Source organism: Schistocerca nitens, chromosome 1, assembly GCF_023898315.1.
Source record: "Schistocerca nitens isolate TAMUIC-IGC-003100 chromosome 1, iqSchNite1.1, whole genome shotgun sequence".
Lineage (NCBI taxonomy): Eukaryota > Metazoa > Arthropoda > Insecta > Orthoptera > Acrididae > Schistocerca > Schistocerca nitens.
The window spans coordinates 202,997,050-203,015,216 of NC_064614.1; the positions used below are offsets into that span (position 1 = coordinate 202,997,050).

Here is an 18,167-nt window from a genome sequence, read left to right on the forward strand (position 1 = left end):
GACTGCGATGGAGCTCCGTATGCCACGGCAAACTGGCTGACACTGACGGCGGCGGTGCACAAATGCTGCACAGCTAGCGCCATTCGACGGCCAACACCGCGGTTCCTGGTGTGTCCGCTGTGTCGTGCGTGTGATCATTGCTTGTACAGCCCTCTCGCAGTGTCCGGAGCAAGTATGGTGGGTCTGACACACCGGTGTCAATGTGTTCTTTTTTCCATTTCCAGGAGTGTATCTGGAGAAGGGTAAAACTATCACAGGTGCATATTATTCATCATTATTGGACTGTTTGAAAACCGAGCTGCAAGAAAAACACCGGCAATTGGACCATAAAAAAAGTCCTTTTCCATCACGACAGTGCACCAGCACACTCCTCAGCAGTTGTGATCGCAAAATTATTGGAAATAGGATTCTATATTGTTTCATATCCCCCCTATTCTTCAGACTTGGCTCCCTCGGAGTACAATTTGTTGCCCAATTTGAAGAAATGGCTGGAGGCATAAAGATTTTATTCAAACGTGGAAGTGATTTCAGCAAATAATAGCTATTTTGCAGACTTGGACAATTCCTATTATCCGGAAGGGATCAACAAATTAGAACAGCATTGGACAAAGTGTGTAAGTCTAAAAGGAGACTATGTCGAAAAATAAAAAAGGATTACCCCAAACACGTAAGTAGTTTTTATTTTTGCATGAACTTTTCAAATGCCCCTCATATTAGTCACTTGATGACTTGAAGCTGTAGGCTGTAATATGTTTAAAGTGGCAAAAATATCTGCTGTAGCTTGATTACACCATAGCCAAGCAGTTGTGAGAATTAATCATGATCATCAAATGTCTACATATCACATTCATAATTAGGTTGTAACTCTACATGAACATACTTATAATGAAGGCAGACAACAAACGGAATCAGTTACAACAATCCTAAAGTTATGTAATTCATTTATGAAGTAGGTTACTTTAAAAGACCTGATAAAAATCTCAACTGTTATATGTCAGTCTGACTCATACCAAGTTGGATTCAAGGAAGAGCTGTAGAAAATTAAAAGAACAGCTCTACATGTCTTTTCATGTTTGTTAGCCACTATGTGTGTCACAGAAATGTTAACAGTCTACAGTAGGACAAGCTACAGGAAAATATGTAGTGTGTGATTGGAAGCTGTACTTTTAAAATTTCAATTGCTCACATTCCAATACATGAAGGAAATAAGTTATTTCTTCTCATGTACAACTGATAACTCCTTGGTCTTCTGTCCAAAGACTGGATTGATGCAGCTCTCGTTGCTACTCTACCCTGTGCAAGCCGTATCATCTCTGAATACACTGGCCAACAATGAAAACGTTTTGAGCTCAAAAATAGTTAATTCTTATGTATTTCCATTTGCTGAATTAAAAAAATCACCAAAAAAGTGGCTCTTGCTTCGGAGATAAAGTGACATTTCATTTTTATAGTCAACACTTTCAGTTTGGGAGAAGTTTTGTTTTCAGAGTTAGCACACGTGTCGAATAATAGAACACAAATGCTCTTAAGCTATTTGTAAGTCATGAACATAGATATTATTACTGTGGCTGTGAGTTTCATATTGTTTTACTGTAATTAAAGCAGAATTTCTGGTTCAAGTGTGCTTTTGTAGTGTAAAATTCATAAAAATGCCACAAAAATGCATAATTAAGATGAATAATTTTTGTTGCATTTGTGGTGAAATAACATTTTCCTCGCAAAAATGCAATCTGGTGCCTCTTGTGAAGACTGCCTATCAGCATTATTTCAGTATGGAAGTAGGTGACCAGGATAAGTCTTAAGCTCCAAATATTTGTTGCAACACATATTCATTTACATTGCAAGAATGACTGCAAAATAAGAAACAATCTGTGGCTTATGGTGTATCTATGGTTTGGTGGGAGCCTACAAACCATACAGATGACTGCTATTGCTGCTTGACTCCACTCATTAAGACAGTATTGTCTATGAAGAAAAGAACAACAGTTCAGTGCCTGAATCTTCGATCTTCTAATCGACCCATTCCGAATTAAGATACACTCCTGGAAATTGAAATAAGAACACCGTGAATTCATTGTCCCAGGAAGGGGAAACTTTATTGACACATTCCTGGGGTCAGATACATCACATGATCACACTGACAGAACCACAGGCACATAGACACAGGCAACAGAGCATGCACAATGTCGGCACTAGTACAGTGTATATCCACCTTTCGCAGCAATGCAGGCTGCTATTCTCCCATGGAGACGATCCTAGAGATGCTGGATGTAGTCCTGTGGAACGGCTTGCCATGCCATTTCCACCTGGCGCCTCAGTTGGACCAACGTTCGTGCTGGACGTGCAGACCGCGTGAGACGACGCTTCATCCAGTCCCAAACATGCTCAATGGGGGACAGATCCGGAGATCGTGCTGGCCAGGGTAGTTGACTTACACCTTCTAGAGCACGTTGGGTGGCACGGGATACATGCGGACGTGCATTGTCCTGTTGGAACAGCAAGTTCCCTTGCCGGTCTAGGAATGGTAGAACGATGGGTTCGATGACGGTTTGGATGTACCGTGCACTATTCAGTGTCCCCTTGACGATCACCAGTGGTGTACGGCCAGTGTAGGAGATCGCTCCCCACACCATGATGCCGGGTGTTGGCCCTGTGTGCCACGGTCGTATGCAGTCCTGATTGTGGCGCTCACCTGCACGGCGCCAAACACGCATACGACCATCATTGGCACCAAGGCAGAAGCGACTCTCATCGCTGAAGACGACACGTCTCCATTCGTCCCTCCATTCACGCCTGTCGCGACACCACTGGAGGCGGGCTGCACGATGTTGGGGCGTGAGCAGAAGACGGCCTAACGGTGTGCGGGACCGTAGCCCAGCTTCATGGAGACGGTTGCGAATGGTCCTCGCCGATACCCCAGGAGCAACAGTCCCTAATTTGCTGGGAAGTGGCGGTGCGGTCCCCTACGGCACTGCGTAGGATCCTACGGTCTTGGCGTGCATCCGTGCGTCGCTGCGGTCCGGTCCCAGGTCGACGGGCACGACACCTTCCGCCGACCACTGGCGACAACATCGATGTACTGTGGAGACCTCACGCCCCACATGTTGAGCAATTCGGCGGTACGTCCACCCGGCCTCCCGCATGCCCACTATACGCCCTCGCTCAAAGTCCGTCAACTGCACATACGGTTCACGTCAACGCTGTCGCGGCATGCTACCAGTGTTAAAGACTGCGATGGAGCTCCGTATGCCACGGCAAACTGGCTGACACTGACGGCGGCAGTGCACAAATGCTGCGCAGCTAGCGCCATTCGACGGCCAACACCGCGGTTCCTGGTGTGTCCGCTGTGTCGTGCGTGTGATCATTGCTTGTACAGCCCTCTCGCAGTGTCCGGAGCAAGTATGGTGGGTCTGACACACCGGTGTCAATGTGTTCTTTTTTCCATTTCCAGGAGTGTAGTTTACCAGTTCCTACTCCATCCGAAAATTGTGTGTTTGAAGTAGAAAATGAAGACAGTGTAGAATAAGAAGAAGAACAACAACCAAACAAGACTTACACATGCTGTGACTCTGATTTTGAATAAAAGGTGATAAACTGAACAGACTTATTCAAGCGGAATTGAGTGATCTCATGAGACCTTGATCTGTCAAAGGAGAAGGCAGAAATTCTTGGGTCTTGATTGCAGCAATGGAATCTTCTCGAAAGTGATGTCACAGTCTCACAGTACAGAAAACGTTACATGGAACTGCTTTCCTTTTTGGAGAAGAGAAACAATCTTGTTTGCTGTGACGTTAATGGCTTGATGAAATCTTTGAATTTGAACCATGATCCAACAGAATGGAGGCTGTTCATACACTCCTCTAAGCTTAGTTTGAAAGCTGTGTTACTTCACAATGGTAACTGTCTTCCTTCTATTCCTGTTGGTCAGGCATTTCACATGAAGAAGACATATGCAGATATGACAGCCCTCGTGGACTCAGTCAAATATTATGAACAGAAATGGAAAATCTGTGGCAATCTAAATGTCATTGCCATACTCTTAGTAATGCAAGCGAGGTACACAAAACATTGCAGCTTCTTATGTATATGGGCCAGTATGGATAGGAAATCACATTATATTAAAGCAGACTGGCCTGCAAGAAATCTTAACCCTAGCGAGAAAAATATCGTTGCCGAGCCTCTCGTGGACCCAAAAGACGTTCTTCTTCCACCCCTGCATATCATGCTGGGTTTGATGAAAAATTTTGTCAAAGGTGTAAACCATAAAGGACATAAGAGAGAAATTTCCGAAATTAAGTGATGCTAAAGTTAAGGAAGGTATTTTTATCGGGCCACAAATTCAAGAACTTGTAAAGGATCTTGCATTTGACCAAGTTTCGGAGGGGAAAGAAAAGGAAGCTTGGGAAGCTTTCAAGGGAATTGTTCATGGATTTTTAGGCAACAAAAGATATGATAACTACATTCTGTTGATGACAGTGTTCCTGCAAAAACGCTGTAGCCTTGGATGCAACATGTCCCTTAAAATCCATTTTCTCCACTCCCACCTAGACTTTTTCACTCATAGTTGTGGAGCTGTCAGCAATGGACATGGAGATAGATTCCATCAGGACATTTCTGTTATGGAACAAAGATATCAGGGCCATTGGAAAGAAGCAATGCTTGCGGATTACTGTTGGTCTTTGTGTAGGGATGCTCCAGAACTCCGTTACAAGAGGCAAGCTAAAAGACAACTATGTCATGCACTCACCACATGATTGTCTTCAGACACAACTGTCTGCGAGCTATTCTTCCAGCAATTTAGAACTCTTAAAATGTAATTACTAAAATCAAATACACTTTTGATGTTGTTTGCATATGTAATTAAAATGTATCTTTTTCTCTTAATCCATTAATATTAAATACTTTCACCTACTGTGTATCACGGAAACTAGAGCTAAGGAAAATTTTTCTTTGTCATATTCATTTTTCTCGACCCAAAATTAGTAACAATTGACTCATGAAGTGCAGAAAACATTCAAAAATTGTTTTCTTGTTGGCCAGTGATCTACTGAAACTTACAGCCTTCTGAATCTGCTTAATGTATTCATCTCATTGTCTTTCTCTATGAATTTCATCCCCCCCCCCCCCCCCCCCCCCCCACTCTTCCCTCCAGTACTAAATCGATGATCCTTTGATGTCTCAGAATGTGCTCTATCAACTGATCCCTTCTTCTAGTCAGGTTGTGTTGCAAATTTCTTTTCTCCGCAATTCTATTCAGTAACACCTCTTTAGTTACATGATCTACCCATGTACTCTTCAGCATTCTTCTGTAACACCGCAATTCAAAAGCTTATATTCTCTTCTTGTCTGAACTGTTTATCGTCCGCGTTTCACTTTCATATATGGCTACACTCCATGCAAATACTTTCAGAAAAGAATTCCTGACACGTATCTCGATATTTGATGTTAACAAATTTCTCTTCTTCAGGTATGCTTTTTTGCCATTGTCAGACTGCATTTTATATCCTCTCTACACCAATTATTTTGCTGCCCAAAGGGCAAAACTCATCTACTACTTAAGTGTCTTGTTTCCTAATCTAATCCCCTCATCATCACCTGATTTAATATGACTGCATTCCATTATTCTCATTTTGTTTTTTTTTTTTTATGTTCATCGTATCTCCTTCTTTCAAGACATTGTCCATTCTGTTCAACTGCTTAGTCCTTTGCTGTCTCTGATGGAAATACAATGTCGTCTGCAAACTCAAAAGTGTGAGAAGCTTGGGTTGGACGGTATCATCCAGATGGCACAGGCTGTGGAGCTGCCATTGAAATTGAACCTGTTATGCTCAGCAGCATGTTCTACCTCTACATGGTCAACTCTGCTCTAGGACACAGAGTTGCTGCAAACATTCATTCAATTGACAAGGTTGTTTGGTGGTAATGCCCACACAAAATGCTAATCTGGAATTACTGCAGAGACTATGTACGATATGACTGTTTTTACATGTAGCACTGCCTCCAACAGGATAGCATAAGCCTGTGGCAGGACTGGCATAGGATGTGGTGTGTGGGTGTATTTGAGAGGTCTGCACCTGGGCGTTCCACAGGTATATGATCCTTTTTGCAAGAGGTTGGGAGTAGGTGTAGCATTGTACAGACTGGTTGGGTTATGGAATCCCACTTTGGGGATTGTGGAAAGAAGTTTGGGTTAGATGTTCCTCATTTCTGGTCTTGACAAAAAAAGTGAAGCGTCTGGAAAGGTAGGAGGAAACAGAATGAAACTTCAAGGATTAAGAGGTATGTGATGTTGTTTCAGTAATTACAAAATCGAGTCAAATTTACCCCAGAACAGGGCAGAATGAGCCCATTTATAAGTATGACATTGGACCCTTCTGGCCAGGATGCATGCACTGATTTAATAGGGGAATGTGTAACTAAAACATTGTATCCTCTTCTGAGTTAAGCTGGCCCACAACTGTTTAACTGATCCATGATATTCTGGATGTAGGCACTGGGACAGAGTTGATGTCCGAGTTGGTCTGCCATGTGTTCGATTAGGGGCAGATCTGGGGATCTCGCTAGCCACATGAATATCCCAACATAATCCAGACAATTTGTAGAGTCATATACCGTGTGTGGACTAGCATTGTCCTGATGTAAAATGCTACTACAATACAGTCACTTGAGAGGTAGTACATGAGGATACAGGATGTCCATATTGTACCATCAGTCACTACCAGTAATTATCTGAAGTCATTCGTGACGATTCTCCACTCATGTCACCACTAGTAACACCATTGTACCTTTCTGAAACATTGGAGGAATGAGATGTCCACATAGGTCACCTCCATACTCGCCGACAATGGTCGTCCGAGATAGTGCAGAACTGTGATTCATTGCTGAGCACAATGGTACGCCATTTATCAGTGGTCATACTTCCTTCTCGTGACACCACTCCAAATGTAGTCATTGTGTTGTGGTGTGACAGCAGACAGTGCATGGGATGATAAGTCCTTAGCCTGGCTGCTGCTAGTGTCTGACGAATGGTGGAAAGTCATACAAAATATTGCAGGGAATCTATTACATGATTTCGGATGGCAGACGTAGACGTCAAAGAAGTATGATGGGCTTGGTGCACAATATGGTGATCTTTCCTTGTGGTGGTTGACCGAAACATTAATGATCAGTATCTTTTCCCTCATGTTCCTATGCAGCCCAACATTGGGCCTTTGTCACACCCAAATGCCCAACAAATCTGAACTTTGCACAATTTGATGTTCCAGCCAAATGGAGACCCACTGTGAGGTACCTATTCAAACTGTCAGGTATTGGCAATGCTGTCTCTCACTAGTATGCATCACCCCCATGGCCTTTGCTGTGATCACTCAACACCTGATGCTGTTCACACCCCTTATATATCCTATTGAACCTGGTAATAAATGTAAACATGAACAACACTAATGCACTCTGGTGGCCATTCTACCTGATAGAGATAATTGCAGCTCAATCATTTCCAAATCTGCTAATGAAGTGGTTAGTATGAAGTTACATTGACATCCGACCAGGTTTTCCAGTACTTCACTTTTTTTGTCAGGCATTGTAGTTGAAGCATAGGCAGAGAATATGGTTAAGGTATTCCAATCCAGGATAATGATGGGTGATGAGGGAGTGTTCCCTTGTTGCTGGTTTCTGGAGGTGGTTAGGGGATTGAGGTTATGTGTGGACATAGTAGACTTGTTTTGAGAGAATAGTTTTGAGAGTAAGGCCTGTCTGTGAAAGCTCCCTTCAGCATACTGGGCAAAGAATTGCTTGTTACTGCAGACACACCATCCAATAATGATCAGACTATATAGGAGAGACTTGGTAGTGTGGTAGGGATGGCAGTAGTCAAAATAGACAGAGGTTTGAATAGAGCCGTTACAGAAGTGGAGGTGGTTGAATCCTTCCAAATCCATGTTCTTACATACCAACAATAGAGTGGGGAAAGTGTTTGGTTCAAACACATGATAAAATGTGTAAATTTTAAATGTGATTATTTTTGCAAAACAATAAAATGATTTGTATCACAAGTTTTCCTTTCATTATTTTTGTAGGAACTTAAACTGTTGCTCTTGTACATTATGTACTTTTAGCGACGTGCCCATTGCGTGCACAAGCATCCATGCATGTGACCTTATGGTGAGAGTACAAAGGTACCACTCCTTATTTACCTTTGTGAAACGCTGTGAGCGCTACAAACCCCAATATTTCACTGTATTGTTGAAAAGGCACTCAGGAATAGCCCTAATAATCTGATCTCATAGGTAAACACTGCAATTATCCAAATCATATTGAGGCGGCCTGGGAAGTAGGATTGACTAGTTACTAATAAAAGCAACAGAACTGCATTAACCTACAAATGTAAGTGGGAGGTGCTTTTTCCACTATTAAACAGCAGTTACAGTAGCAAAGGATTGATAGCTGTGTTTGGCAGCTGTTGTTTAAGACGAGAGCACATGAAAGACTGAGGTATCAGGCGAATGTCTTCCCTTCCATGTCTTGTGTGATACTTCCATCAGTTACGTTAAATATAATTCAAGTCACAAATCAAGTACTCACTACAAAGAGAACTTGACTTATGTTAGCCATTTCTCGAACTCTATCTCAAGCACGTGACAGTTTAACACAGTTGCAACACGGAAAAATGACACAATGAAACTTGCACTTGTTCTAATCAATTTTGCACTGCCAGGTGGATCTTTCAATGATGACTCTAAACTATACTCGTGCTTGTCTGCACATAATGAATGAAATAAAGGATCAGGATTCAGTACTTCCATCACACGACCATTCGGCCATCTGTGTGGTTAAACCTTCCACACACAAACATAAGAAATCTCGCAAACGCCGAGCCGTATGGCAAAATCACCTACACATTGTATCGAGACAGCGTAACGACTTGAGAACGCGTTCCTAACATCGCTGTAATAGTTGTCACAGTTGGAAATGCTACTTGTACACATATTCAAAGTCACTGTCTACTTGTACATGTTACTGTGTATAATATTTGCAGAATAAACTGTTGCCACTCACACACTGTAGTGGACAGAGCAGTGTCCAAAAAATAATAGTGCTTCAAAAGAACTGTGTTACATCAGAGCAAATATGAACATTTTTGCTGAGTGTTCACCTGTGTGACCTGCCATTCCTAACGTTCAGTTGGCCACCTGTCTAGTGTTGTTTCAAGTGCTCCCTCTTGCTGTTACCAGAGTACAAACAAAATAGTTTATTTCATGTTGTCTTATGGGTGGCACGAAATTCTTTTCTTTAAATTATGGTGAAGCCTTTAGTTGTTTTTATTATTATCAAATGTATGTAAGAAGAAAAGTAGAGGAGGATACATGTATACATTACTACATATTGTAGTTGCTTTGTTACACACTATATTGTGTTACACCACAGGCAAAGGCATTGAGATGCTGTTAAGTGTTTTGTTCAGTTCACTGAAAATTTGTGTGGCACATATTTTATGATATAGACTTCATGAATACTGAACTTGGGATATTAGCATTACTTTAAATAATGCACATTCCAGACTGTGTGGAAATGAAATCTTATGTTCTTCAGTGCCATTATTTGTTTGTCACATTTTTTGACTGGTACTCACACTGTTAAATCTAATTTTTCATTACAATGTCTCAGGGAATTCTGTCTCTTAATGTGGCAGGAACTTTAATCTTGGAATGGCTATCAGTGTTCAAGCAGTATTTTACATGGCTCTATCCTGCGAAACCACATGTCTGTGATGTTATGTGTGTGATATTGCAAGGAATTTTTGAAACATAGTAACATGACAGGCCTGTATTGCTGTCATTGTAATAGCTTCTGTAGGTTTAACAGTATGTGCTGATGAAGCCAGCAAGACAGGGTACACCTCATTTTATAAACCTGGTGCTATGATATGGATGCTTTTGAATCGTGAACAATAATGAAAATTATGATTGTTTATGTAATCATGACTGTGGAAATGGGCTCTGTCTGACGTCGTCCTGTTTTGCAAGACTGAGCAAATTTCACCAAAATTGTGCAGCATGTGCTGGTAGGACTCTACCTGATGTCTAGCTAATAATGACTCTGAAATATCGTTTTTGGCAAATTCACACTGCTACCATTTGAAACACTATTGCAGCACCTCCAACTGCCCCATTATTATGGCTTGGTAAATGCTTTTCAAAAGTGTCATCATAGTTCAGAGTAACTGTCAGATTGCCAGCAGAGCATTTAAATATTTCCATTTTCTCATGTTACACTTTGTAAGACACTATTTCAAACAATTTGCTGTCATTTTAAATTTCATTTTTAACTTTTTTTGTAGAGATTATTATTAAATCGTGTTGTAATTACTTTTTAAATACAGTGGTTTTTTACTAATATTCATTTCTTTTGGGGACTGAATAGGTTCAAACATTTGTACAGACTGTCTGCTGTAATAGTACATAAGGGGAATGCGGAGCATGGTCATTTTGTGACCTGCCGGAGATCTGCAGCACATGCAAACAGGTAACCTTTCTCAGTAAAACTGCAATAGTATTCTTAGAGTTTCATCAAATGAATAAAAGTTGTGGTCATGTGAAATATTGTAATATGAACTCAAAAACATCAATTTAAATCTTGCTGTGTTCATGAAGTATGACCCTTCTTATTCACAAGACAAAATAGAATGTTAATATGTGTATAATTTCTCTCACTACCTTATAGATTGTTACTCATTCACATGTACACTATGTTATCAAAAGTATCCCAACACTTGGCTGAAAATGACTTACAAGTTTGTGGCACCCTCCATCAGTAATGCTGGAATTCAGTATGGTATTGGCCCACCCTTAGCCTTGATGCCAGCTTCCATTCTCACAGGCATACATTCAGTCAGGTGCTGGAAGGTTTCTTGGAGAATGACAGCCTATTCTTCATGGAGTGCTGCCCTGAGAAGATGTATCAGTGTCGGTGGGTGAGACCTGGCACAAAGTCGATGTTCCGAAACATCCCAAAGGTGTTCTATAGGATTCATGTCAGGACTCTGTGCAGGCCAGTCCATTACAGGGATGTTGTTGTCGTGTAACCACTTCACCACAGGCCTGTGATGTAATAGTGCCATGCAAAACAAAAAGGGGTGCAAGCTCCCTTCACACGAAAAACACGACCACACCATAACACCACTGCCTCCGAATGTTACTGTTGGCACTACACCTAGGGATGTTTAGGAGTGTGGAAATCTCACGTACAGGCATATGACACAAGTGACATCCATGTTAGAAGTCCTTGAGTTCCTGGGAGTGCCCCATTCTGCTCTCTCACAATGTCTAGTAACTACTGAGGTCACTGATACAGCGTATCTGGCAGCAGGTGGCAGCACAATGCACCTAATATGAAAAACGTATGTTTTTGGGGTCGTCCAGATACTGTTGATCACATAGTGCATATATTTTTTATGTCTTGTATTCTTCTCTTATGCATCCTACGTGGTGAACCTGCTCTCCAAGGAAAAAAATTCAGGCATTGCTCAGAAATATTTTGTAAGTATTATGATATATGGGACATGGTCTCCAATGGTTTGTTATAGATAATTGTGTTTTATTTGATTCCTTACCCCCATTTACTGTTGTATCTGTGTTGCACTGAAAATACTGCACAGCAGTGCACATGTAAATGGTTCACGGTTTGTTTGTGTTTGGATACACACTGGGAGAGGGCAAAAATATGGAACACCAAAAACACAGCACATTACCTTGCCTAATACGTGTAGGAAAACTGTTGGCATTCAAAACAGCTTCCACTCATCTTGTAATGGATAAATACAGATCCTGTATGGTTTTCAAGGGAATCTTATACCATTCTTCTGGCAAAGTAGCGACAAGTTCAGGTAATGATGATGGAGGGGGATAGGGATCATGCACCCTTCTCTCTAAAGTAGACCATAAAACACTCAATATTATTTGAGATCTGGCAACTATGATGGCCAGGGAGATGCAACAATTCATCCTCAAACTCACAAAACTGGTAGTGGACAATGCCAGCTTTGCGAACGGGGGTCTGTCATCTTGGAAAACAGCACCACTATTTGGGAACAAATTTTGCACCATGGTGGGGATAACCCAGTGATGACATAATCCTTGGCAGTAGTGTGCTCTTGCAGAGTAACAACGGGATCCATGGAATACCACCATATGGCTGCCAAAATCATCACCGAAACCCCATCATGTTTCATTCTTGGCAGCAAGAGGTCTGCATCATAGGCTTGGGACAGCATGCACAAGACATTAATTCACCCAGAAGTTGGAAACAGTGTGCAACAAATCTCACCTGACCAAATTACTTTCGTCCATTGCACTATGGTCTTGTTTTGTGGTTTTGCCACCATGTTTTCCTTTTACAGGCATTTGCATCACTGAAGTGTGATTTTCCATTTCACCCTGCAGTTTCTAGCATATGGAATTCCCCTCATGCTGTTGTGGTGTTGATAGGGTTCATGAGTGTGACATTCAGTTTTGGAGTGACATTTGCAGCGTAGTCCTCCTATTTTTTGTCATAGTCCTCTTCAGTGGCTGTCTATCGTGATCACTTGACGCACACTTTCATCAACATTGTGACTTCGCAGGTGATGTTTTCGTGCTTTCCCTGTATGCTGTATAAATCTTTAATAGAGTGCCTCTTGAAACACAAAACACTTCGACTAACTTGGTTAAGGAACCTCCCATCATAAGAGCACCAACAATTTGCTTATATTGGAATTCATTTAGCTCTGACATAATACTATCATAATTAAATAGAATACTGTTCTGATCACGACTGGCATTTGCAACTTGTTGAAATTACACAGATGCTGTTCGTGGTCTAATACAACAGCACCACCTGCAGGTTTTCCTAGCATTTGTATTTATGTTCAAGTGAGCATTACCCATGGCGTTTCCATATTTTTGCTCAACCCTGTACTGGTTCCATTTCATCACGGTACTTGCTGTTGATAATATTAAAGGCTCTTCACTGTCATCATCAAGCTTCCATTTCATACTTCTCTGTTCTCTCTCAGGTTTGTTTTTTGAGCAGTAGTTGTATGTTAATAGTAATACACAGTAGTGTAAATAGGTTTCTGTTATACACAGTACTTTTGAAACTGTCTGAAGGTGTTTCCTTTACTCTGTGTTTTGTGTTGTACATTTTTGTGATTGCATATTACAGGCATTTTTTACTGTTGTGGAGGTATTTTCACAAATACAAAAGTAATTGGGATAACAAGCCAAATAAACAGTAATGACATTATTACTCGTAACACACCACCAGAGACCACTGCCCCTAAAACTATTATACTCAAGAAGTATACTTGAAAAACCTCCAAAATTTTCTAACTGGACTTTTTAATGAATAGTTATTTTCTGTTAGCTGCTTAAATTTTATTGTTCTTTTGTATAAGGGGCATTCAAAAAGAAATGAGCTGGAGGCATAATTTCAGGAACCGATATCTATATGTTAGAAGTACTGGCTCTGGCTGTTGAGACACCTATCCCACTGTGACAAAAGGCAATGAATGACTGTCTCATAAAATTCCAGGGACTGTGATGTTAACCAGTTCTGCACGTACAGCTGGACGTCGTCGTCTGAGGTGAATCATTATGCTGACCTCCTTTGACCAAGATGGCTCCCTTCTGATTTACTTCCTGCAGCATGGGACAACAGTGAATGCCCAGCATTACTCGCAAACCTTGACAACCCTTCGCCAAGCGATCAAATCAAAATGACCAGGCAGTCTCACCTGTGGGGTCATTCTGCTCCATGACAATGCAAAGTCTCAAATGACCAACATAGTCGCAGCACTCCTGTAGAAATTCAATTGGGAGGTTCTTGGCCACCCTCCGTACAGTCCGGACCTCTCTCCCTGTGATTACGCAACTTTTGGTCCCCTTAAAAAGGCTCTGAGGGGCAAATGATTCACCTCGGATGACGACGTCCAGCTGTATGTGCAGAACTGGTTAACATCAAAGCCCCGGGAATTTTATGAGACAGCCATTCACTGCCTTGTGTCACAATGGAACAAGTGTCTCAACAGCCAGGGTAAATACTTCTAACACACAGGTACTGGTTCTGTAATTATGCCTCCAGCTCGTTTCTTTTTGAACGCCCCTTTACTATAAGCGTATTTCAGTATTGTGGGCATTTTCTAGTGCAACATTAAGTTATTCATAATGTATGTATGTACTGCATCTGTGTCGGGTCGCTATTTTCTTGTAGTCATATAATGAACAAATGTGTGTTTTCCATAAAATTTTATAGTTGGTTGTATTTTGACAGCTTATTGACTTGATTCAGGTTTACTTGCATTAAGTTTTATAACATATTTATATACTGGATTTCTTTATGGCCATAATTTTCTTACTGTCTCATATTGTGAACAATTATGTATTTTTTGAGAGATTTGACAGCTTTATAACTTTATACAGAGATGCTGTATGGATCAAGCTATAAAGTTGTCAGTTCTTACAAAAGATATGTAATTATTGACAACGTAAGACAGAGCTCTTCCACCTACACTGTTCAATAAGGTCTCATGTTATCATCCATAAAAATGAGCACAGGACCAAATGCACCCCTGAAAAGATGCATGTGGGCAAGAAGTACAGTGTAACAGTGATGTTGACCAGTGAGTGTACCATGTTCAAAGATTTGTGATGGTGCTAAGTGCATTGGGATTTGGCCAACAAGGAGTGGGATGCGGGATGTTCTTGAATGGGAGCAGATTCAGTCTGTATAGAAATTCTGGACATACCCTCATATGGTGTGAGGTGGGAACATATGATGGACCCAAGAAAATTGTAGAGCATAATTGTTTTGGCGGTCCAGTTATAATGTGGGGAGGTACAACATGCTTGGGTGTACTTATCCCTGTGAACAATACAAGTGGAGGGGCTCTTGGATATTCAGCAAATGGACTGACCAGCCCACCCTCTGACCTAAGTCCAATCGAACACGTGTGAGATATATTGGAAAGACATATTGCAGCAGATCCATATACACAAACAACCATTCAGAAGTTGTGAACCACATTGGTGGAGGAGTTGAATGTCTTACCACAAGAACTCCTTATCAACTTCCAGACCAACATGGGGGCACATACATTACACAGCTTACACTGTTGTCTGTGGTGATCAAACACACCCTATTAAGAACCACATTGCAAATTTTGTAATATCCAGGGGACCATCATAAATCAGTGTGACTTCAGTGTAATTATTGTCTTTGAATAAAAGTGTCATTTCTGTGTGTCTCATTGTGGATTTCTTTCACTTACCTTTTGTGCTAGATGATAGCAGTTCTTACTGTGTATTGTTCAAGTTTCATGAAGCTCTGTTACATGGCAGTGACGCAAAACGTGAAATTTACTTTTGTCCTTATGTTTTGTACAGCAGTGTGCTTAGAAAATGAAAAAATGAAAATGTTATTGCATTAACAGCAATCCTCTTTCATGGGTGGAGTCATCTCCTCATAACAAGGAGCAGAGGATTAAATTGCTGATGGAGTCCCTAGAACCACCAGAACAAAACTAAACTAAGACTGGGGGAACATTAAATGCGGAGACCATCAAATTTCGATATGGATTTGGTCCTATTCCAAACCTAGATAATTCGCCTTCAGACACTTTTGAAGGGCCGTCAAAAACACCCTAATGTTATTTAGCTGTTCCATAGGTCTGCCAAGCAATGAGCTCACCCTGCATGTAGAACATGTCAAGTAATTTTGATTATGAATGTTATAAGACCAATAAATTGCAGTTCACAATATTATTGTTACAAACATTTACTTGTACAATTCATACCAGTATCATACTTTGCCAGGCCACCAGTGAATGTACTGATGTAGCACATACACAATATTAGTAGACTAACATTATATGGAAAACAATTACAGTTGGGTTTAAATTAGTTGGCATTTGACCTTCAACTGAATAGTAACAAATACTGTCTGCAGTCAGCCATTGCAGTGCTCTGCTCTCCAAAGCATTATAAAATTGCTTTTAAGTCTCGTGTGTCCTTAAGGGTGGGAAAACTGTAAATTCACATACTGTATAAATCTCCATAGTTTGTGTAAGCATGTCAAAAACCTGTTCAGTTGGCGGAAATGATATCACATTCCTCAAGAGTATTAGCAGTAGGCAGACATCAATACACCCAGATTCTAAGCAGGGTCCAGTCCTCATGAACAAATAACATGTTCAGTCCAAAGAATATCCAGATATAATCAGTGTATTGCAGGGTTGTCATCAGTACTTCAGTTGTCTGTGGAGATAAACACATTAGCTGTCAAACGGAAATGAGAATGGCACTGTGGCCACTTGGTCTTAATTGTCCATCTGACTGGCTCGTGTGACCAGCCATCCAAAGATGCTCTACTGCTCACCCACTGAACAAAGGTGTAATAAGGTATACTATTGATAGTATGGCATCATTCATCAGTACATCCCTTGGGATTACAAGACTGAGAGTGACAACAACACTGAACTTACAATGAAATATGTGCGTGTTCATCAGTAATTTTAAACTTTTCAAAATTTAGGAACCCACCTATGGTATTACTTTGTGCTTTGGGCTTGCAGTGGTAATACTTCCACTTTCTGTTAGCAAGTAAGTACCTTTTCATGGCCACAATTGTGATTTTATTTCACTTCCCAATAATTTTAAGTCTAGCCATCCTATGAACATGGAAATTTTCGAGATATTTTTTATTTCCTATGTAAATGTTTTATGTATGGAAGTATATTTTATGAAAATAGCTCTAAAACCAGTAACTTTTTTGTTACAGTTGGTACTGCATATCAGACACAGAAGTTATGGAAACATCACTGACAGAAGTTCTTCAAACATCTGGATACATGCTATTCTATAACAAGTGTCAGACGAATTAGGAATAGAACCCTGTCTACAGACTTGTGTAAGATATTTATTTGTAAAGCGGAAATGTGAAATTTTTTTAAAGTGTAATTATTTGTACATAATATGTATTGAAAATATTTTGAAGGGTAAAATGTATGTCTTTGCTAAATATATGTCATGGCTGTGTGAATTTTGAAATGTTTGTTATTATTACCAGGGAAACTGTGATTAATCTACATCTACATGGATACTCTGCAAATCACATTTAAGTGCCTGGCAGAGGGTTCATCGAACCACCTTAACAATTCTCTATTATTCCAATCTCCAGTAGCGTGCGAAAAAAACCAACACCTTTATCTTTCCGTACGAGCTCTGATTTCCCTTATTTTATCATGGTGACCGTTCCTCCCTATGTAGGTCGGTGTCAGCAAAATATTTTTGCATTCGGAGGAGAAAGTTGGTGATTGGAATTACGTGAGAAGATTCCGTCGCAACAAAAAACGCCTTTCTTTTAATGATGTCCAGCCCAAATTCTGCATCATTTACGTGACACTCTCTCCCATATTTCGTGATAATACAAAACTTGCTGCCTTTCTTTGAACTTTTTCGATGTACGCCGTCAGTCCTATCTCGTAAGGATCCCACACCATGCAGCAGTATTCTAAAAGAGGACAGACAAGCGTAGTGTAGGCAATCTCCTTAGTAGGTCTGTTACATTTTATGTGTCCTGCCAATAAAACACAGTCTTTGGTTAGCCTTCCCGACAACATTTTCTATGTGTTCCTTCAAATGTAATTTGTTCGTAATTGTAATACCTTGGTATTTAGTTGAATTTACGGATTTTAGATTATACTGATTTATCATGTAACCGAAGTTTAACGCATTCCTCTTTAGCACTCATGTGGATGACCTCACACTTTTCGTTATTTAGGGTCAACTGCCACTTCTTGAACCATTCAGATATCTTTTCTAAATCATTTTGCAGCTTGTTTTGATCTTCTTATGACTTTATTAGTCGATAAATGACAGCATCATCTGCAAACAACCAAAGACAGCTGCTCAGATTGTCTCCCAAATTGTTTATATAGATAAGGAACAGCAAAGGGCCTATAACACTACCATGGGAAACGCCAGAAATCAGTGTCTGTTTTACTCAGTGACTTTCCGTCAGTTACTACGAACTGTGATATCTCTGACAGGAAATCACAAATCCAGTCACATAACTGAGACGATATTCCATAAGCACGCAATTTCACTACGAGCCGCTTGTGTGGTACAGTGTCAAAA

At 40.6% G+C, this 18,167-nt stretch overlaps 1 protein-coding gene across 2 annotated transcripts in view; it reads left to right on the forward strand.

Annotated features, from left to right (window-relative positions):
- LOC126245812 (ubiquitin carboxyl-terminal hydrolase 30) overlaps positions 1-17,060 on the forward strand; it is a 123,108-nt gene extending 106,048 nt beyond the window's left edge. For both annotated transcript variants that reach the window (XM_049948346.1, XM_049948347.1), the window contains exons 8-9: positions 10,420-10,521; positions 16,810-17,060. In XM_049948346.1, the coding sequence (XP_049804303.1) occupies positions 10,420-10,521; positions 16,810-16,912 (205 nt within the window). In that variant the 3' untranslated portion in view covers positions 16,913-17,060. The remainder of the gene's footprint in view (positions 1-10,419; positions 10,522-16,809) is intronic.
- Positions 17,061-18,167: the final 1,107 nt, after the last annotated feature.